The sequence below is a fragment of the Sceloporus occidentalis genome, unplaced genomic scaffold (assembly GCF_023333645.1).
Source record: "Sceloporus occidentalis isolate IW3139 unplaced genomic scaffold, rSceOcc1.0.p SCAF_152, whole genome shotgun sequence".
Classification (NCBI taxonomy): Eukaryota; Metazoa; Chordata; class Lepidosauria; order Squamata; family Phrynosomatidae; genus Sceloporus; species Sceloporus occidentalis.
The window spans coordinates 1,478,643-1,500,765 of NW_028317132.1; the positions used below are offsets into that span (position 1 = coordinate 1,478,643).

At 42.8% G+C, this 22,123-nt stretch overlaps 1 protein-coding gene across 1 annotated transcript in view; it reads right to left on the minus strand.

Annotated features, from left to right (window-relative positions):
* The window catches only part of WDFY4 (WDFY family member 4), a 171,677-nt gene that overhangs the window by 96,103 nt on the left and 53,451 nt on the right, over positions 1-22,123 (minus strand). Inside the window, exons 21-23 of the mRNA XM_089500353.1 lie at positions 18,497-18,646; positions 10,150-10,328; positions 6,736-6,896 (exon numbers count right to left, since the gene is read on the minus strand). Of these exons, the coding sequence (XP_089356479.1) occupies positions 6,736-6,896; positions 10,150-10,328; positions 18,497-18,646 (490 nt within the window). The remainder of the gene's footprint in view (positions 1-6,735; positions 6,897-10,149; positions 10,329-18,496; positions 18,647-22,123) is intronic.

The window sequence follows — 22,123 nt, forward strand, 5'->3', positions numbered from 1 at the left end:
CTGTGCGCAGTTAGTGGAACTGACAAGAAACCTGCTCCCACTCCAAGGAAGGCCACTTTTAAGTCAAAGCATGCAGCTTGCTCTGAGTGTGCTAACCCTCTTCCTGACGGATGCAGGAAAAAGATGTGTAATGCTTGCGCGGCAGAGCAACTTTCTAAAGAAAAGCAGAAAGACTTGCAATCCTTCCTGGGATGGTTCCAGGAAAACCTAGCACAGACCTTTGAGGCTTTTCAGGTTTCTGCAGCTCAAGCCCAGTCAAAAGTTTCGAGTAGGTCCTCCCACAAACGTAAAAGATCTCGGTCATCTTCCAGATCAGAGCTATCATCTGGTGAAATCTCTCAGTCCTCAAGCTCTACAACTTCGTTCAGTTCGGTGGAGGAGGCCATTTTTCCTCCCCTAGAACTTCGGAAATTCACCAAAGAGGTGACTCGTATTGTATCAGACGAAGAGGTTAACAAAATTAAGGGCTTTCCTGTTCTTCCCAAGCTGAAGCTACTTATGGAAAGAGAATGGAAATACCCAGGGAAGAAGGTTTTTCTTTCCAAGCATTTTAAACACCTTTTCAAGCTCCAGAGTGATGAGTGTTGGGATGAGCCTCCTAAGGTGGACGTCCAAATAGCTCAATTGTCGAAAAAGACAACCATCCCCATTGCAGGAGTCTCCGGCCTTAAAGACTCGATGGATAGGAGGATTGAAACTTCCTGCAGGCGTATATTCCAAGCATCAGGTGCCCAATCCAAAGCTGCTGTAGTCAGTGCAGTGGTCTCCAGGGCTCAAAGCTATTGGTTACAGGCCTTGGAAGAGTGCTTACCGGATGATCAAGACTCCGAAATTTCTCAACTACTTAAGAATTTGAGATTGTCCAATAGCCTTCTTACGGATTCCTCTCAGGAAATGGTGAAGACTTCAGCTCGCAATATGGGCTTATCCTCTGTGGCCCGCAGAGCTTTATGGTTACGATCCTGGTCGGCGGATACGGCCTCTAAGGCATCACTCTGTGATTTACCCTTTGAAAGGAATACATTGTTTGGTGCTCCATTGGATGACTTAATTAAACAAATGTCTGACACTAAGAGGGCTCTTCCTCAGGATAAGCGTTCCAGATGGAATAGAAGGTATCCATTTAAAACCTCCAGGCCCTTTCAGGCTTCTTCCAGAGCGCAGAATTTTCGGAGTTCCTTTGGAGACAGAAAGTTTCAGGATCATCCTAAGAAACAAGAAAAGAGAAAAATCTGACAGAGTAGGGGGAAGGCTGCAGCAGTTCGCTCATGTTTGGGAACAGACTACGCGCAGCAAGTGGATTTGGGATCTCATTTCAGAGGGATACAAGATCAGATTTTCGTCACTTCCCAGAAGTCAGTTTCTGATTTCCTCATACCCATCCCAATCAAAAAAATTTGGCACTTCATTCGGCTTGCCTGTCTCTCCTTTCAAAAGGAGTCATAGAGAGGGTTCAGGCTTCACTTCTCTTCCAAGGAGTGTATTCCAGACTTTTCCTAGTCCCAAAACCGGACGGATCCTTTCGCCCTGTTTTGAATCTAAAGAAAGTGAACAGCTGCATACTGTATCGCCACTTCCGGATGGAGAATTTATCTTCTGTCGCCCAGTTGCTTCAGCAAGGAGACGTTATGGCAACCTTGGACCTGAAGGACGTGTACCTTCACGTCCCAATTGCTCAGTCCTCCAGAAGATTTCTGAGGTTTGCAATCCGAATTCGTGGAGTCGTTCATCATTTCCAATTCAAGGCACTCCCGTTCGGTCTATCCTCAGCCCCAAGAATCTTCACAAAGATTTTGTGTCCATTGACTGCATCGCTGCGGGAAAAGGGGATTTATAGTTCCTAGTTTATAGTTCCCTACCTCGACGACTGGCTCCTCAAGGCCGAGTCTCCAAGGAAACTCCGGGCAGACCTTGCCACCACAATGCAGTTTCCGGAAAATCACGGCTGGATTATCAACCTCAAGAAGTCCAACCTCATCCCTTCCACCAGGATCCAGTTCCTTGGCTTAGGAGTGGATTCAATATCTCAACGATATCTCAACGATTTCTTCCATTATCAAAAATCAAGAAGATCAAAAAGGAGATCAGGTCCCTTCAGTTACACCCAACTTGTACTGTCAGGAAAGCCATGAGCATCCTTGGTCTCCTTACAGTATCCATCCCGGCGGTCAAGTGGGCAAGAGCCCAACTGTGGCCCCTTCAATGGGATATTTTACGAAATTGGTCGAGGCGAGAGGAAGACCTGGACCTAGATGTTACGATCGCAAGTCAAGTCTTATCCCACCTTACCTGGTGGAGGACGCCGTCGAACCTTTCCAGAGGCCTTTCTTTTTGTTCCCCCAAATGGGTGATACTTACCACGGATGCTTCCGGCATCGGATGGGGAGCCCATTTAAATTGTCTCTTCCGGCAAGGCGTATGGTCTCCAGCAGATTTGCGTCGTTCGTCCAATTTTCGGGAATTAAAAGCGGTTCTTCTTTCCCTCATAGCCTTCAGGACCCTGTTGGAAGGTCGTGCAGTGAGGATACAGTCGGACAACGCCACGACGGTTGCATACATAAACAGGCAAGGGGGTACTCGAGTAAGGAGCCTTCAGGTTCTGTGCTCTGTTCTGATGTGTTGGGCCCGGCAGCATCTGGCAGACATATCAGCGACAATACCATTGCGGACAATCTCAGCCGGCTAAGATGGTCACAAGCAGAGTGGTCTTTAACCAAGGGGACCTTCGCCTCCCTGGTGTCAAGATTTGGCCTCCCGGAGATAGATCTGATGGCGTCAAGAAGCAACAGGAAAGTTCCAGTTTTCGCCTTTCTCAACAGACGAGATTCTCCAGATTTCCTGGACGGTCTGTCCATGAGGTGGGATTTCCGTCTGGCTTATGTTTTTCCTCCAGTCGCATTGATTCCCCGCGTCCTCCAGAAGATCCGTTCAGACAGAGCGCGGGTCCTAGCCGTCATCCCATATTGGCCAAACCGCAGCTGGTTCTCACTCCTAAAACATCTAAGCCTAACGTGTTGGGAACTGCCTCTCTCAGATCACTTGCTGGACGATGGGGCTCTGCATCTGGATCAGCTACAGATGTTCAAGTTGACGGCCTGGCTACTGCAAGGATGATTCTGCGGGGTCAAGGTGTTGAGGATGATTTATCTGACTTGCTGTTAAAATCAGTTACAGGCTCTACTTCAAAGATTTATTTTCAGGTCTGGAAGAAGTTCCTTCTCTGGTATGCCTCAAGGGACTTTTCGGTTTTTCCTCCTAAAATCAACTCCATTTTGCTGTTTTTGAAGGATGGGTTTTCCGCGGGCCTTAAGTGTCTCTCTACCCTTAAAGGTCAGGTTTCGGCCCTTAGTCATTTTTTTCTGGAAGACCTAGCTTCGCAGTTGCTGGTCAGACGTGTTTTTAAGGCCATCACCATTCAACGTCCGCCAAGGAGGGCTCACTTTCCAGCTTGGGATCTTACGGTGGTTCTTCGCACTCTCTGCTCGCCTCCGTTTCAACCCTTGGAGGAGGTGCCATTGAAGATCTTATCGTTTAATACTGTTTTTGGTGGCCATTACGTCTGCCAAACGTGTGGGAGAAATCCAAGCCCTTTCCTCATCTGAGAAGTTTACCATCTTCCATCAGGATAAAGTTGTTCTCCACCTTCAACCTTCCTTTCTGCCGAAGGTCTTATCCAAATCTGCTATGAGTTAACCTCTGGTTCTTCCATCTTTTTTTCCATCTCCCTCCTCTCCGGAAGAAGCCAAATGGCACATGTTAGACGTCAAGCGAGTCCTTGAGTTGTATATTTCTAGGACTGCCTCTATCCGTTCCACTGACCAATTGTTCATTTCTTGGTCTGGTCGTTCGGCAGGGAAAGCTGCCTCAAAAGCTTCCCTAGCAAGATGGATCACAGGAACTATTCGTATGGGCTATCAAGTCTCTGACGTTCCTCTGTTGTCTCCTATCACGGCCCACTCCACCAGGGCTGTGTCTGCTTCATGGGCTGAGAAGGCTTCTGCTTCACCGGAAGATATTTGCAAAGCGGCTACGTGGTCATCATTCAATACCTTTGTTCGTCACTACCGGCTAGACGTCTTCTCATCCTCTGCAGCGGATTTCGGGCGTAAGGTGCTCCAGGCAGTTGTTACCTAGGAGTTGGTTGCCCTCCCATTCTTTAGGGATCTTGGTACATCCCGATAGTACTGCCATTGTATGGCAGGAAAAATGGAATATGGTATTTCCTTAATACAGTGGCAGTACGGATTTCCCTCCCTAAATAAATTATTTTTGCATTCAGTTTTGTGTTCTTGTTATTTACTGACTCGTTCAGGGTAAGCCTGGCTTTATTGGTAAGGGGGAGGGTTCCTCTCTTTTAACCCTTTCTTTGCTGTAGCGTCTTCTTGTCCGGGAAGAAGGCTTTACCCCGATAGTACTGCCACTTTATTAAGGAAAAAGGAATTTATGGTGAGTAAAAATTTCCATTTTTTTTGTCCACACAAATTGTACTTCAGGTATGAATTTACAGCTCCTGGTATTTGTCACTTCAAAACAACACCCCAATATGTGTTCAGCAACATCTCCCAAGTATTGTGGTACCAGTTATTTGGAGCAGAAAGGTCAAATTTGTGTTAAGCGCAATTCAGGTTTTCAACTTGAAATTTTGGCATCTGGTCCTTTTGCCCCATATCTAATTTGGGACAACTTTGAAGCTGGCCGAAAAAAAGACACCCCAGGGTATTACAAATAGTGGTAATTTAACACTTTCCATGCACTAATTCTTTTTTCCCCCCACACAAATTGTACTTCAGGTATAATCAGACATCACCCATGCATAGGTTTGTCGAGTTGTTTGGGGACTAAAAGGCAACATTTAAGAGGTGAACATTTCTTTTGGAATTTTGATATCTGGTCAGTCTGCACCCATGTCCTATTTGTGACATCTTTGAAGCCGGCTAATTTAATTTACCCCATCAAACCATAAAACGAGACACCCCATGGGTATTTCAAATACTAGTATTTTAACTCATTTTATGCCAGGATTTTTGTGAAAATACAGTGCTAATTTTAGGACTTCCTCATAAAAATAAACTTTTTCTTTACATCTTGTTGGAACTGGGTGGCTCCCCAGATGGTGACATCACTGTAGAATTATTTTTACAAAGATGACTGTATTTTTATTTTAAACAGCCCTCTTCATGTATTAAATGAATTTATGTTTAAATCTGAATACTTATAATTTAAACCTTTCCCATTGAATTTTTGACACAAGCTTAGAATGTTTAAATTTAACCCTTTTGTGACAATGGCAGATTTTTTTTTTGTACCCTTTGTGACAGGGTTTTTTTAAAATTGCTGAGGTGCGTGTGTTGAGCTGTAATTTTCTTCTTTCCAGTTTACTGAACCCACACACGTTATGTATTGGGTTTTTTTCAGGACAAGAAGGACTTTCTTTAGATGTCATTATTTTGCTTGTACCATTTACTATAAAAAAGTATAAAATATAGTGAAAAAAGGACATTTTCTGACCTTTATTTGAAAAAAATCTAAAAAAAAGCTAATGAAAAAACCTGCTGAATAGATTCTACTATTGGTCCTGATTTTAGAAATACCCAATGCTTATGGTTTTTTTTGCTTCTTTCTGTCAGTTAATGGGCAATAAGTATAAGTAGGTTTTGCTATTCAGTGGTGTGGGCCCCCTCAATTGAAATTCCGTATTTTCATTTTTATTTTTTGTTGTGCAGCCGCAACGGAGAACTGACTGACGCGGAGGAGAGGGGCGCCAAGCACTCACTCAGAAATAAGTTCAAAGGAACCACTTGGCGACTCTTACTCTTCTCCTCGAGGCCTTTATTGGTACAATTGCCGACTGGAATTTTGAAAATCAAAAACAGTGGTCTGTCTATTTCTTGGAAGGTTATGTCACGCCGGTGCTCCACCATAGAAGCCCCAGCGGAAGTGCCAGCAGCGGAGGTTGTCTATGCGCATCGAGCAGATTTACCTCTACCTACATTGAACTTACTATTGGCAACCTGGTATGCTCTATATTAGACAGTTCTGTTCTCAACATTGTAAATTTCTTAAACAGACCAGGTGCCAGTGTCTCCTCATGTTCAATTTCAAACTTGGCTATTTTCTCAGAGATTGTGTGCAGTCCTGGCCGCGTCCCGCAAGGGAAGGCTCCGGGTAGCCGGAGCCCAGAAGTTCCCAGGTATGCATATTATTAATCCTTTTGACCCTCCATTGAGCGAATGACAAATCTTGTATCAACTGTTTCAATTTTTGTCCATTCATTATGAAAAAATAAGCAATAAGCAATTTATAACCTTCATTAAGACTGGTAACATATAACTTTGCATAAGCGTTATACATGTAGGCCTATACATTACTGGGCCACATGGCTGGGTTTATACACTGGGACAAAAGCGCATACCTCCCAACTTCCACCTCTAGCGAGTCTAGGAGGTAAATTGTCTGTGCATGCTCACAATTCTGCACATGTGCAGAATGCATTCTCCGGTGTCCCAGACACTGGAGAATGAAATCGGGACCGCAGGATTGGTGTGTTGAATCTCCCTGACTGTTGTTGAGAGGCATGAAATCTACTAGCCCTCACAGTGGCCTAGCTTGCTAAAAATCTTTGCACTGAAATTAGTGATATTCTTTTATTTATAATTTTAGTTAGTGAACAGCAATTTCTAGCTTCGCATTACAGAGCATTTTGCCCAGTCTCAACAATTGCTTCTCTTCCCTTACCTCAAATAGTTGATGTTGCAGTGGGAATCGTAGAAATGCTGCAAAAAGCAGCAGGTAGATTTCAGGATTGTTGATGTTACAACAGATGTCCTGAAGAATGTCAAATCCAGAAAACAGTGGGAAGCTGCAGACTGGTATTCTGGATGTGTTTCTAATGTTATCTACAGAGGATTTAGAAGCATAAAATACTTACATGGAAAAAAGCCATTTTGGAGGAATAAAGTATACATGTATTTAAATGCTCTATACCCGTCATTTAGCAAAACAAATTACTCATTGATTTGGAAAAATATAGTTACAACAAAAATAGACAACCTTTCAAATAATTAAAACATCAGATTCACTACAGGAAAGCTTACTCACAGTTTAGTGAAAAAATAAATAGACAATGGATGGAACATTTTGCAAATGCTAGGCATTAACAAAAAATTGAAAATATGGAAGAACAATGTTAAAATAGACACAGTTTTAAAGTAGTACTTTTGCTTTAGATATGCATTCATGGGATATTCTATGGGCAAATGTTGCAAAATGTTTAAATCATTTGCTAATTTTTATCAGAAATCCATAAAATAAAAACGTTGGGATTTCAAAGCACTTTAAACATACTTTAGGATGAATGTCAGTCTCGAGAGAGCCTTAAATTGCAGAATATTCTCAGTGGGTTGTAAGGCAGTGTAGTCCAACTGATAAAGCTCCATGGTAAGTAATACAGCCATGTAAGTTAGATGGGACTTGCCAAAATTGCATTACTTTAACATAGTACAGTGGCGTTGGCAGGGGGGGCATGCCCCCCAACTGAAACGCGTAATTTTTTTTGCAGCCGTGATTTAACGCGGAGGAGAGAGAGGGATGCTAAGTGGTCGCTCAAGAATAAGTTTTCAGCAACCGCTCGGCGCCCCTCACTCTTCTCCGTGAGGCCTCTGTCTTGGTCGCGGTGCCAGCATTTCATGATAAAATGCTCAGCAGTGAAACACCGTGCACCGCGGCAGAGCATCGAGACAGAGGCCTTGAGCTCCCACCGCAGGACCCTTACAAGGCATGTGAACTTCAAGGGGGGGCAGAGAAGGTAGATAGGGGTAGATAGCGAGAAGAAGGGAAACAGGGGTAGATAGTGAGGATGGGGGTTAGATAGTGAGAAGGGGTGAGAGGGGGTAGATAGTAAGAATATTGAAATAAAGAGTCGGAATGAGTGAGAGAATAAATTAATTCATGTGTGTATGAATTGTGTGAATGAGTGAGAGCATAAATGATTGTGTGAATGAATTGAGTGAATTAGTGAGTGACTGTAAAAGTGTTTGTGTGTATCATACGTGTATAATTGATTTGTGGAAAGGCAAAGATGGCACAAGCAGGGTGTTTAAGCTTTAGGGACCCAGGCACAGGTAGTGTGTTTATGGAACAAAGATGTCTTACACTGGGTTGTTTGGGGACAAAGATGTCGTTCACTGGGCTGTTTGGGGACAAAGATGGCAAGTTATCTGGGTGCTGGTCAGGTTCTATGTGGGCAGTGTGGACGCCAGGGCTGGCTTTGGGGTGTGCAGTGCAACCTGTGATCTATGCCTGTAATTTAGGAGGTTTTATACAAGCCCTTCTGCCCGTTAGTTCCGCCGGGGCTTCCATGACTGAGCACCGGAAAGGTAATTTCACGCCGGTCTTCTGTCATAGAAGCCCAGGTGGAAGTGCCAGCAGTAGCGGAGGTTGTCTATGTGCATTGCGCAGACGGTCACCGGCTGCCAGGAAGAAGCAGATGCATGCAGACAACGGCACTTCCGCTGGGGCTTCTATGGTGGAACACTGAAAGGTCATGTCACTCCGGCGCGCCATCACAGAAGCCCCCAGAGGAAGTGCCAGCAGCAGAGACTGCCAGAGAGAAGTATACAGGTCTGCTGCAGCGCTGCAGGGGATCTGGATCTTGTAGTCAGACCTCTATTTGAGGTCTGATTAGAAGATGACCTTGAATATAAGACTAGGGGTATTTTTCAGAGCATTTAGCAGGAGCTAATAATAAAGAATAAAAAAATTACTGCCAGTTTAGCTGTTTTTTTACTTAAAAAAAGAGATAAGTACATATTATGTACTTAAAAATGCATGTCTAATGCATATTTGATAGGTCAGATAGGTCTTTTAAATGGGTGTGCTCATATTCCTTGTTTTGCTATACTGGAATTTCAGCAGCACTCCAAAATCTGCTTCCCTCTCTATTTTTGTGACAGGGATACTGGACAGCAGCGACAGAAGTGGAGCGGAGACCAGTATGCAGGAGAAACAGGCACGGTATTTAGATAATCAGTCCCAAAAACGAAGTCAAGGAGAAGCCAAAAATCGGTACACAGGTGCAGGAGCCTTTTAGTGGCCAAGGCCAAGGAGGAACCAAAAGGATAAACGTAGGCAAGCCGGGTCCGGTACACGAAGGGTCAATAAATAGAGGAGTCAAGGCAAGCCGGGTCTGGTACACGAAGGGTAGGTAAGTAGAGGAGTCAAGGCAAGCCGGGTCTGGTACACGATAATCAGCAAAGAGAGCACTCAGGAGATACGTAAGGAAGCACAATAACTGAGCACTGAGCAAAGCTCAGTGCTCGTTTTTAAACTTGCCGCTCGGCTACGCCCCGCCCCTCGGGGCGGGACAGCATCCGAGCGTGCACTCTGTGTTCCCTGAAAGGGAACAATAAAGTTAAGCTAGCAACACACGCCGGAGGAAGACGAGAAGATGGATGCCGCGGCGATGGAACCCGTACCCGCGAGTAGCGGGTACGCAGCGCTGGACCCGGTACCCGCGGGTAGCGGGTACTCCGGTGAGTCGCTGCAGCGAATTCTGACCGCTGGACCCTGACATTTTGTGACGTTTACAGGTCCTGACCAGGCCCAAAGGTTACACTCCCACCTACTACCTGGGGGTCTGAGTAATGGTGTCCAGAGAGGGCTTTAAGTTATAGAATATTCTCAGTGGTTTAAAAGACAGTACAGCCTCACTGATTCAGCTTCATAGTAAGCAATATGGCCATGTAACATTAGACTGGACACCCCTTACAATTAAAGTACTTTGACATAGTAGTGAGATAAGCAATATATTGCCATACAATATGATGGAATCCCCAATATGTGTGCTCAAAATAACTGCTTTTAAGCACTGGGTGTGCACTGATTTCAGGGTTTGCTGGAAAATATAGATGATGTTTTTGGTAGCCAAAACCAATACAATGTGTGACAATGTGGAGGCAACTTTTTTCATAGCTCTAAAGGTCACAGGTAAAAGTTTTCACATTTCACATTTCACATTCAGTGTGTACAACTTTTTCTAACTTTCATATAGAATTCTATGGATATGTTACTGGCATCTATCTAACATCAAATGTTGGACTAGATAGACAGATATACAATACTAACCCATTTGTATGTGCATATCATATGTACTGTTTTCCACATAGGCCCCAGCTCTGGCCCTCTCCTTGAAGCGAGTAAGTAATCCCTGGATTTGGAGAAAGTGCGCAATTAGTCTCATCCCCAGGGCAACACTAGATGCATGGATGGAAGGTCGGACAAACAGCAAGAACCAGTCAGTTCCAAGAGTGATCAGCACCTCCTCCTGCTGTCTGGAATTTAAAGAAAGTAACAAAAGTTAAAGATATTTCAAAGGACTGGCCCACACAAGGTATGTATATAAAAGTATATTTAAATGTATCTGAAATTTGACCTTTTATAAAGTATGGCCTACATGTAAGCTCCCTGACAAAGAGAGTCATGTGGCAGTGTTACAAGTGAAATGCAATTTCTATGAGATAAAATACTTTTATATATATATGTATATACACATATAAACAGTCTGCTGTTTGAGCATCAGATCGGGTGAGTATGGAGAGCAGATGACCAGTTGCACACCAAGCATTTGCCCGGTCCAAATCTGCCTATGCTATTTTCTGTTGTGTTGTATGTGTCCCTGCGGCAGGACGACGGCAGCAACTCGGCCGCTCGCACCGTAAGTACAAGTTGCAGTGAAGACAGGGCTCTCAGCGAGGTGACATGAGGAGGCAGGGACATCAATGAGAGCTGCACCATGGACACGGTTCATGGAGGTAGTGGACTCGGTGAAGGACGCTATCATTTAAAAAAAAAAAAAAAAAAAACAATGCTAAATAGTTCCCCCAAGGTTACAATATTAAATTTCCTTAGGCCCAAAACACTCACCTGTCCATACACACACCTATTCACATTTGTCCTTACACATAAACATCCTAGTAAAAACTTGCCCTTGCAGACAAACTTGTCCTAACATACAAACTTTCCTTAACACAAACACGTTCAAAACACTTACAAGCTATATATGTGCAAATGGACCAAAAAACGATTTGGACACTCACTCAAGCTCTCAGAATGTCTCTCTACCTCCTCTGTCGACTACTTCAATGTCTCGCAGGTCTGCTTCTGTGTCTCACATCTTATTCTCCTCTCTTTTCTCTCTTTGCCCGCCTCTTCAAGGACATAACCTCCCAGGAACTCCCGGAAGTTTAAAGTTTAAGACCTTAAAGTCATGTAACCACAAAATCTCATGTGTAACCACAAAAAACCTAGGGTGGAAGATGTACAGTGCATAGAGCAGGGTACAAGGACAGGAGAATTCAGTGTAGTCAGTCAAGCAAAGACTGTATACAAAAAATCATCAAAACCGTAGTCCAAAAACAAGCCAAGGACAAGGTCAGGAGCAGGCAGCAGTCGTCGGAGGCAAGCCAGGGGTCAACACAAAGAAAATCATAGAATTAATCAGATAAACTGCAAGGAGACTCTATAACAGTCAAAGATAAAACCTAATGACTGATTTGAATAAACCACACTAAGTAATCCCTGCGCTTCTGGTGATTGGAGAGGCAGAGAAAAAGGCATGGGTATATCCCTTTAATTGGTGGTTCACCCATGTGCGGGACCAGGCGGCCATCTTGAATTTGGTTGGGCTCTGGAAAGATGGCGTTGAGCACCTCCGTGTTTACCACCTGGAGGTGCCACTAGGAGTCTTTCAAATGGCTGCAGCAGTGGAAGAAGCTGTGATTGTCTGTGCAGGTAAGTCAGAGAGAACATCATATTAACATACTCCATATCACATACACACACACATACTTGCTCACACATTTACACATCCATGACCACACACTTACACAAACACGTTGATGCTCACATACTTACACATACACATCCATTTTTACACATACATACATACACATTCATGCTGCGACACATATATGCTAAAAAAAAAACCTTCTGCACTCTCACTCTAACATACATACAGTCGTACATGCACACTTCCTCCCTTATTCTCTGTCTTTCCCTTAATCACACCCGCAGCATTCTCTTTCGCTGCTCACACATGTGCGAGCAGCCTTGCTTTTAACCGTGGGTCACATAACGTTGCGTTATGGGACCTTGCTGCGTTCTTGCCTCCCTGGGCTGATGAGTGGCACCTGGAGTGAACCGGCCCTCCCCCCAAGTACACCACTGCCAGGAATAATATTCAATGGAAGAGGAAGGGAACCACAGGCAAGGTTAGGGGGCCATCATGCAAAGCGAAGTGTTTGTTCCCCCTTCTCACTATCTACCCCCCCCTCTCCCTCTCTTCTCATAATCTACTCCCCCTCTTCTCATACTCTACCCCCTCCCTCTCTTCTCATACTCTACCCCCCCTCTCCCTCTCCCTCTCTTCTCATAATCTACCCCCCTCTCTTCTCATAATCTACCCCCCTCTCCCTCCCCTCCCATAATCTACCCCCCTCTCCTTTCTCATTCTACCTCCCCCTTTGAAGTTCACTTACCTTCCAGAAGTCCTGCGGTGAAAGCGCAAGGCCTCTGTCTCCCTGCTCTGCAGTCCGCCGCGGTGCGTGCTGCTTCGCTGCTGCTGAGTGCCAGAATATGATGTCATATTCCGGCACTCAGCATGGCGCACCGGCACCGCAACCAAGCTAGAGGCCTCGCGGATGAGACGGATCGGCGCCGAACGGTTGCTAAAAACTTTATGAGCAACCGCTCGGCGCCCCTCTCTCTCTTCAGCGTCAAAAAAAAAAACGCGCTTCAATCCCGGGACAATGCATTGTCCCAGATTGAGGCTGCCCGGGACCCGGGATTTAAAGTCCCATTGCGGGACTGTCCCGGGCAATCAGTGACGTGTGGTCACCTGTTACAGGGTCACCGTACCCAAGGCTGGGTCACCCTATTTGAGGGCTGAGGAATCACCAGTCAGTCCCTCATACGGATAGCACTCAGCTATCCACGGATCATCCAGACCACCATTCGTAGTAAACCAAGAAGAACTCTCTTTATTACAAACACACAGAATTTATATACAATCTCAATGCAATGTGTACCGAACCCAACCCCCAATCCCATCAGCCACATCCCATCACAAATCCCATCAGTATACAGGGGATGTATCAGGTGAGGGGATTACAGAATACAATGGGTTCCCCCACCTGTGTTATCCCCCCTGTAGTGCGGGTGCCGTCTGGGCAGACAGGGCTGTGTTGGCTGATTAAGAGCCCCAGACAGATTATAGGATTGTCTCCTTGAAGGCTGGAGCTGAAGCCACATCAGTCTCTGGGCTGGTTACACAATAATACACAATATAAAATATTACCGGGTCACGGTATACGGAACCAGACACAAAAGTGCTCCGTGACCCGGCTAAACTTCATATGACACATGAGCCAGCTAGCCTGGCCCTGTCACATCGCCCTACTGAGCAACCAGCAAAACTGAGGCCAGCAGAAACAGATTGGTCTGCAGCAAATTGACCCAAATTGACCCCAGGTGCTTACACAGAATGGCACTGTACGATGCAACAAATCCCGCTGCAAACTTTGCCAAAACATATGTGACAGTAACACAGCCAGCCACAACAACAAAACATACCCCTTTAAGGATTAATACTAGTGCACATGTGCAAAAGTGGTGTACATCATACAGTGTTCAGCATGTGACAATTGCTACATTGGAGAAACTGGCCTTGAGCTGCATCTCAGAATGAACCTGCACAAAAACCACGAGGAAGACAAATATTGCTTCACTCAGAAAAATCTCTCCATCCAAAACCTGAAAATTAAAGCACTCAAAGGGAATTTTAAAGACTTCCAGGAAAGGAAAACATTTCAGATTAAAATTATACCATATTTCAACACCATAAAGGAGGGATTTAATGTGGATTCTGGTTTCCTGACACACTTTAAATGAACATACTTTAATATATGTCTAATTGTTATAATTGTCTCTGATGTGTTAATGTGTTTATTGCCAGTAAAAAACAGAATATCGCAGCAAAAATAAGTAAAAAACAGAATATTGCAGCAAAAATATGGCTGTTTACTGGCTGTATTTCTTGGAATTTGAGGAGTCCTTGCAGATATCCACTTTAAGGAGAGTATTTTGGTCTATTTTTTTGTATATACTAATGTGTTTATTGGTTTTCTTATGTTTATTTGGCCTCTGGTTATCTATCAATCACTGTGCATTTAACAACTCCAGGCCCATCATTTATGATGCCCCACTCAACCCCCCCCCTTCTCTAACACCATCACTTGTTTTAAGTGGTAACCTCTGTCATGTTGAGTAGTATTGCTTCAGACCAGAAGAAAAGAGGATAACTCTCGAAAGCTGTATTTTAAATATTATGTTAGTCCAATAAATCACTGCATACTGTATATATATATATATATACCATATTTGCTCAATTATAAGATGACCCCCCAAAATGTGAATATTAATTAAGTAAAAAAAAGCCTGAATATAAGACTGCCCTAAAGGAAAATAAGTTTTACTAGTAAATATTAATTCACATGTAAAAAAATTTTCATATTTAATAAAAACTATGATTGAGAAAAATGATTTTTTGTTTTAATTTCCTTTTACTTGCCACTCTGTCCCAGTTATGCACATCTGCCCCCCAGATATGCCTTATGCCTCATTTGCCACTCTGCCCCCCAAGAAATGCCTTATACCCAGTGGCATCGCCGGGGGGGGGGAAGAGGGGGCCATGGCCCCCCCTACATTATGCTGTTCCCCGCTAAACTCAGGACAAATAGTAGGATCTATTTAGCAGTTTTTTACATTAGTTTTTGCAGATGAGTAAAAGATGTTTCAAAAAAAGTGAGAAAAAATCACCATATTTTCTTTTTTTTTATAGTAAATTATATGATATGATAAAAATAATCAAATAATCAAGAAAGCCCTGCTTGTTCTGAAAAAAACAATATATAATGTGCGTGGGTGTGCAAAATGAGAGAAGAAAATTATAGCTAAACAGTAACACTGAAAAATGTTAAAAGAACCATTGTCCAAAAGTGTACTACAAAAAAGAAACAGTCTTGTCATTAAGGGGTTAATACACTAGAGGACCGTGTACTGGTTCTATATATATATATATATATATATATATATATAATATTTTTTTGGATAAACTTTAGTTGTGTTTGCAATTGGTTGACATCCATGAGAGTTTTGTGTATTCTTTGAAGAAAATATCAAAGGGTTAAACAATAAAGAGAGTGTTTCTTATTTCTGGACCCAAGACTCATCGAGCCGCTTCTGTTACCATGTCAATAGGAAAGGAATGTGTCTCAAATTCAAACCTAAAGAACATCTGAAATCTCAATAGCAATGACCAACCACACCTGTCTAATAGGTGCAATAAAAACTGCAATAAATGCAATAAAAACTGACAAAGAGAAAGTAAGAAATATGCTCACACCTTGCCCTAAAAGTATGAATAGCTTTGGCACCAATTGAATCCCAACATCAGCAATGGCAGGAGAATCTTCTCCCAGTTGCCCTCCTCTTGATGACCTTTCACAGGGAGTGATAGGCACACAGTAACAAAAATATTAATATATATATATATATATATATATATATAATTGCTAACAGCAATCACACTCCTATCATGCCAAGTCAGCTAGTACATGCTGGAATCTGGGTATGCTTGGGCATGATAGGAGTGTGATTGCTGTTAACGATCGCTTCGGTGCATCCCTAAACCAGACAATGAAGTGGTAGGCCTACACCACATCAACGTTTGACTTAGTATATAGTGATAGGAGTTATGCTGCACTATTATCAATGTCTGGCTCAATGTATAGTGATAGGGATTACGCTGTACCACCGTCAATGTCTGCCTCAGTATATACTGTTAGGTGTTATGCTGTACCCCCGTCAATGTCTGCCTCAGTATATAGTGATAGGTGTTATGCTGTACCCCCGTCAATGTGTGCCTCAGTATATAGTGATAGGTGTAATGCTGTGCCACCGTCAATGTCTGCCTCAGTATATAGTGGTATGTGTTATGCTGTACCACCGTCAATGTCTGCCTCAGTAAATAATGATAACAGTAATGCTCTACCACCTTCAATGTCTATGCCAGTATATAACGATAGCTATGCAGTTTTAAAGTGTTTGTGGGGGGGTGCCACATACAGGATCCGCCCCAGGTGCCAAATACTCTAGGTAGGCCCTTGTCTAGAAGCGAAACCCCAGAAGAGAAATAGTTGCATCCCTGCTTTTTTATAGTTTCTATACCACCATTTAAGCCCGACAGTCTTTTTTTCCAAATCAACTTTTCGTGGTGCAAGTTTCACAGGATTAATAGTTTAACTACTCCACTATTGGTGCTAATACTGCTGCAAATATAGGTAATCATAAGACTCACTCCAGAGACAGACAAGAGAAAGAGGGGCACATCAGCTCAATCAGAACACCTAGCAGCTGATTACGAAGCCAAACGTTCCGCCAGAGATCATTGCTGGTATCTGCAGGAAGTAAAAGAGAGAGTCAAACAGTAACAGTGAAGAACAATATGAAAAATCAAATTGCTGCATCAAATGGATGTGGAAGAAACTTGATTGACAGTACTCCTGCTTCAAAATCATTAGCCCCCCATTTGTGTACTGGAGCAATACCCGTTTTTGGAACAGATTCCATCTGCCTTGTCTTGGTGTTTATTTCCATAAGCTCAAACTATTTGTTGCATATATGTGTGTGTATACATATATTATGAATTTAATGGTTACTGATCTAAATTATTTACTATGTAAATTGGACTCAGGGATTCACTCTCTACTTTTATAGCATTTTTACCTTATCAATTCAATAGTATGCGCAGGACTTACATTGAAGGTACAACAGTCTGAAAGTATCTCATCCCATTATATGCCAAACCAAATAATAGTGAAATAAAATTCCCCCATCTCCATAGTAAATGTATTATGAGTAAATGTTGATTGCACATGAAGCTCATATAGGTGAAAGTGGGCACACATGAAAAAGAGTTAAATGCTATACTTGTGGAGTTGAACCCCTTTTTCCAGCTATCACACTCATCTGGGAAAGTTAGGAATGAAGTGCCCATTCATCCAAAAGAACATTTGTAACGCCAGATACTGATGTTGGATGAGAAGGCATGGGTCCCAATCAGTGATTCAATTCATTCCAATGTTGTTCAATAGTGTTAAGGGCAGGGAGTTCCTTCCCACCAAACTTATCAAACCATATCTTTATGTACTTTGCTGTGCACACAGGGGCAAAGTAATGCTGGAACAGAAAAGGGCTTTTCCAGAACTGGTGCTACAAAGTTGGAAGCATTCAAACGTCTGAAATGTCTTGGTATACTATAGCATTAACATTGCCCTTCGCTGGAACTAATGGGCCTAGCCCAAACTCTGAAAAAAGCCCCTGGCAAGTTTCTTTTGTCCACCAAACTTTACAGAAGGAACTGTACATTTCAGTGGGTAGTGTTCTCCGAGCATTGGCCAAACCCAGATTTCAACACACAATTATAAACGCTTTGCAAAAACATTTTGAGCTCAAACACTGTGGGGAACAATTAAACCTCCTATCTAAGGTCTTACTACATAGATATGTTGCAATGTGAAAATATTACAATTAAGCACCTGACAGCGAAGGGTCTTGTGGAAGTAGTTTCGATTCATCAACTGATGGTAGAGGCAATGTGCTAACAAGAAGGAGACCCAGTCTGCAAGAGAAAGCATAGCTTATTTCCAACTTTTCTCCTTTCTTAATATCCTTTCATTCTCTCCATCAATTCATGACATTCAACACACGACTCTACATCATTTCTTTGCCTTGCTTGTAAAAAAGGAACATAACCCCTGTCATGAAAGTCAATCCTCATTGCCTGGTAAGGCACTCTATAACCTTTCACTAGTCTGTTTCCCTAATTCAATCTTTACAGTACACTCATTTTCCAGCTCTTCCCATGGGAAAACTGGAGCATTCTGTTATTGTTCGGTATTACAATCTTGTTTATGTAATTAGATTTAAACATATATGACATATACTGACAATAAATAAATTATGATACGCAGACATTTAAAAATATAAATGCCTCCATTTTTTCATGAGAAGTTAAGCTGGAACAGTAGCCCAAGATGCTCTTAAATCATTACTTTTCTTTCTTTTTTTTCTCCCCCTTATTTGGTCCATTATTTTTGCTACATATTTTTTTCTTCACTTGTTTTTTTGTTGTCTTTTTTATGATGTATCTCTTTATGAATATTAACCTGCACCTCTTGACTATGTACTCTTGGGTTATTGTGAAATGTATCAAATTCAAGAGGAGCTGTAAATCTGTTGAAAGATGCTTTACTACCTATGTAATGCCATGTATTCACAATCTGCATTGTTATGGTAATAGGTAATGATGAAATAAAAATATATTTAAAAACAAATTCCCCACCAAATAGTCTTATGGAGGGCTTTTTTTAGTGGGTTTTACCTCAAGAAGTTCTTCCGGCTAAAGGAGGAGATAAGAGAATAGCTAAGAAGGCTGCATATGAGGCGTATTTTTGTATGGGTCATCCGGGGATCATTAAGAAGGAATATGAGCCTGTCAATCAGTGGTACCTGCTGAGTGATTTGAATATACCTAATAAGGGAGAAACCATTCAATCAATTTCCAAACTTAATGTTACATACTTAATATATAATATATATTATGTAAACATTCTATTTTACACCTTCAAATACATATGTTTTAGTTTTGTTTTTATATGGGTTATACACTATATGACCAAAATGTGGACACCCCTCCTAATTACTCAGCCTAGGTGTTTCGGCCACACCCATAGCTAGCAGGTATATAAAATCTAGCACACGAGCATGCCATCTCTATAGAAAACCATTGGCAGTAGAATAGGTGAGACTGAAGAGCGCAGTCACTTGGCACTGTCATATGGTGCCATCTTTGCCACAATTTCTGCCCTTGCCACTGTAAGTGCTATTATAGTGAACTGAAAGCATCTAGGAGTAACAGCTCATTTACAACGTATTAGACCATTCACAGAGTGTGTCCACTTAGTGCTGAAGCATGTAAAAATTGCCCCCTTACCTTAACATACCATCACTCACTACAGAGTCCCAAACTGGGCAGACCAGCACAGCCACCCAGAGCCCCTCGAGCCTTCGATCACTCCCACGGAGCGATTCTGTAGGCAATCGCGTTTTCAGCTGCCACAGGCAGCTTCAGGTAAGGGGGTTGCTTGTTGATTGATTGCCACAACATTCCCCTGCTGCCTGATCGCTCCATAAGAGCGACAGTGCAGCGTTAACCCCTTCAATGCTGCGGCATTTTAGGGGTTAATACCCATTTTGTAAGGGGCTCTGCTGCTGGTCTGCCTGGAAGCCCAAAAAACAAGCCCCCACACTCCTTTTGATCAGTCCTACAGGAGTGATCCAAGAGACTCCTCCCTGCAATCGCCGGTGTAAACATTGAAATGCGCACGTTCCAATTTTGACTCCACAATATCTGAGAAACATGACTTATCTATGCATGTGGGGTATTGCTGTACTCGGGGGGTGGGGTGTTACTGAACACAAATCAAGACCTATTTTGTTCTTTCACATATCCACTCAGAAAAATAAACATGAAACTGCAAAGTGGATGTGAAAAATATTTTCTTTTTTTGTTACACTAACTTTGGAAGACACTGGTGCGGAATCAGCTGCATGGGACAGGCCAATATGCCCCTAACTAGATTCCCTGAGCTTTCTAGTGTTTGCAAATATATAGTTTTAGGGGTTAAAATGAAATATGGGACCTCTCAGATGAGACATGGACCCAGCAAACCGATCTGTCAAAATTCCATGTTTGAAAACTGTAATGCGCATGTTCCAATTTTGAACCAGCAGTGCCAAAGAGACATGCCCTACCCATGTATATGGGATATTCCTGTACTCGGGAGTATTTCTGAATACAAATCACAAGTTGTTTTAATAATTTCATGTACCCAGGGGAAAAAATACTGGCACTAAAATGGTTAAATCAAAAGTGTTAAAATGTCCCAAGTAAAATACTTTGGGATGTCTTCTTTCAAAAAATATATACTTTTGTTGAGCAGTTTTTCTTTTTCTGGACGCTTTTGGGGCGCAACTCCCAGCGTACCACATTTAAAAAAAAATCTTGTTTAGACATAGCAAAAAAATCCCGGTCCTGAAGGGGTTAAACAGGTGCAGAATCAAAATAATGACACCTAAAGAATGCCCTTTTTTTTTGTCCTGACAAAAAAACAACCCCATATATTGCTTGTGTGGGTTCAGTAAATGATAAACAAGAAAAAAAGCAAAACACGAGCACAACAGAAATGTTAAAACAGCCACTGTCATGAAGGGAACAAAAAATAAAATCAGCCATTGTCACAAAGGGGTTAAACTAGGCGGGGCAATAAACACTGGGCTAAACAGTGTAGAAAATTAAGTTAGTACCTATCTGGGTGGATCTGGGTCTAGGTTGGTACAAATAATAGTGTGAAGCCTATAAACCACTTCAAAAAGTGCTAGGGAGTATTCCCCCCCAGAGCCGGCCTTAGGCGTTGTGGCGCCCTGTGCGGACTACTCCTCTGGCGCCCCCCCTCACTACCCCCCCTCTCTGCCCCTTCAAACTACCCGCCCTCTCTGCCCCTTCAAACTACCCCTCTCTGCCCCTTCAAACTACCCGCCCTCTCTGCCCCTTCAAACTACACCCCCCTCTGCCCCTTCAAACTACACCCCCCTCCCTCTGCCCCTTCAAACTACACCCCCCTCTGCCCCTTCAAACTACACCCCCCCTCTGCCCCTTCAAACTACACCCCCCTCTGCCCCTTCAAACTACACCCCCCCTCTGCCCCTTCAAACTACACCCGCCCCTCTGCCTCTTCAAACTACACCCCCCCTCTGCCCCTTCAAACTACAGCCCCCACTCTGCCCCTTCAAACTACACCCCCCACTTACCTTGTTGCCGGAGTCCTGCGGTGAGAGCGGGAGGCATCCGTCTTCTCGCTCTGCCGCGGTGCCGGCATTTCATGTTGAGAGCCGGAATAGTCCGGCGCTCAACATGAGATGCCGGCACAGCGACGGAGTCACGGAGAGTAAGGGGCGCCGAGCGGTTGCCGAGAACTTCACGAGCAACCGCTCGGCGCCCCTGACCGGGACTTAGATTTAAGCATCGTTTTTTTTTTTAAACTTTATTTAACATGAATGATGTTAAATAAAGTTTTAAAAAAAAACACACAAAAAAAACCCGATGCTTTAATCTAAGTCCCGGTCAGGCGCCCCTGCAACCATGGCGCCCTGTGCGGTCGCACAGGTCGCACACCCCTAAGGCCGGCCCTGTTCCCCCCCCCCACAAAAAAACACAGAAGGTGCCTATAACATGTGTGTTATACAAGATTGCAATGTAGGGACTAAGATCTGAATCACACCACAAAAAAAAAAGTTTTAGATTGCAGAAAAAATGACATATAAAATAAGAATGTGTGTAAAGGAGTCATTATCAGACTAGAGGGATTTAAATGGAGTCCAAGAGAAATGGCATTATTTAAAAGTTGAATTATTTAAGGTAACGGAAAATTGTATTAGGCTTGTTGGTAAGAGCAAAAAATTTAAGAAACCACTGTGATGCTCTGTAGAAGTGGCCAAAATAGTTTAAAAATGTTTAAGCATTTAGACATAATAAAAAAAAAAAAGTAAGAAAGCTAGATTTGTAAGATTAGGCAGAAAGAGGCAAAGCAATTTAGCAATCAACTTCTAAAGCACATGTAGAAGATAAAATAGCTCAGTCATTAAAAAAGGGGAGACAAAACATTTTCATGCATAAATGAGAAAAGGAATGATTAATTAAATTAAAAACAAAAGAAGGAAGGTATGTAGAAGAGAATAAAGATCTAGCTGACTGCCTCAATGAATATTTGTGTTCAGTTTTTACAGATAAAAATGAAGAAAAAGGTTAGGAAAAAAGACTTATGAGTCACTTGATACATGTGAGTTTATAGAGGAAGAGGTTCTACTTCAGCTGTCTAAGGTAAAGATATATACGCCTGATGGGATACAGCTAAGGTTATGTAAACCTTTTTGGCTTTTGGTATACTAG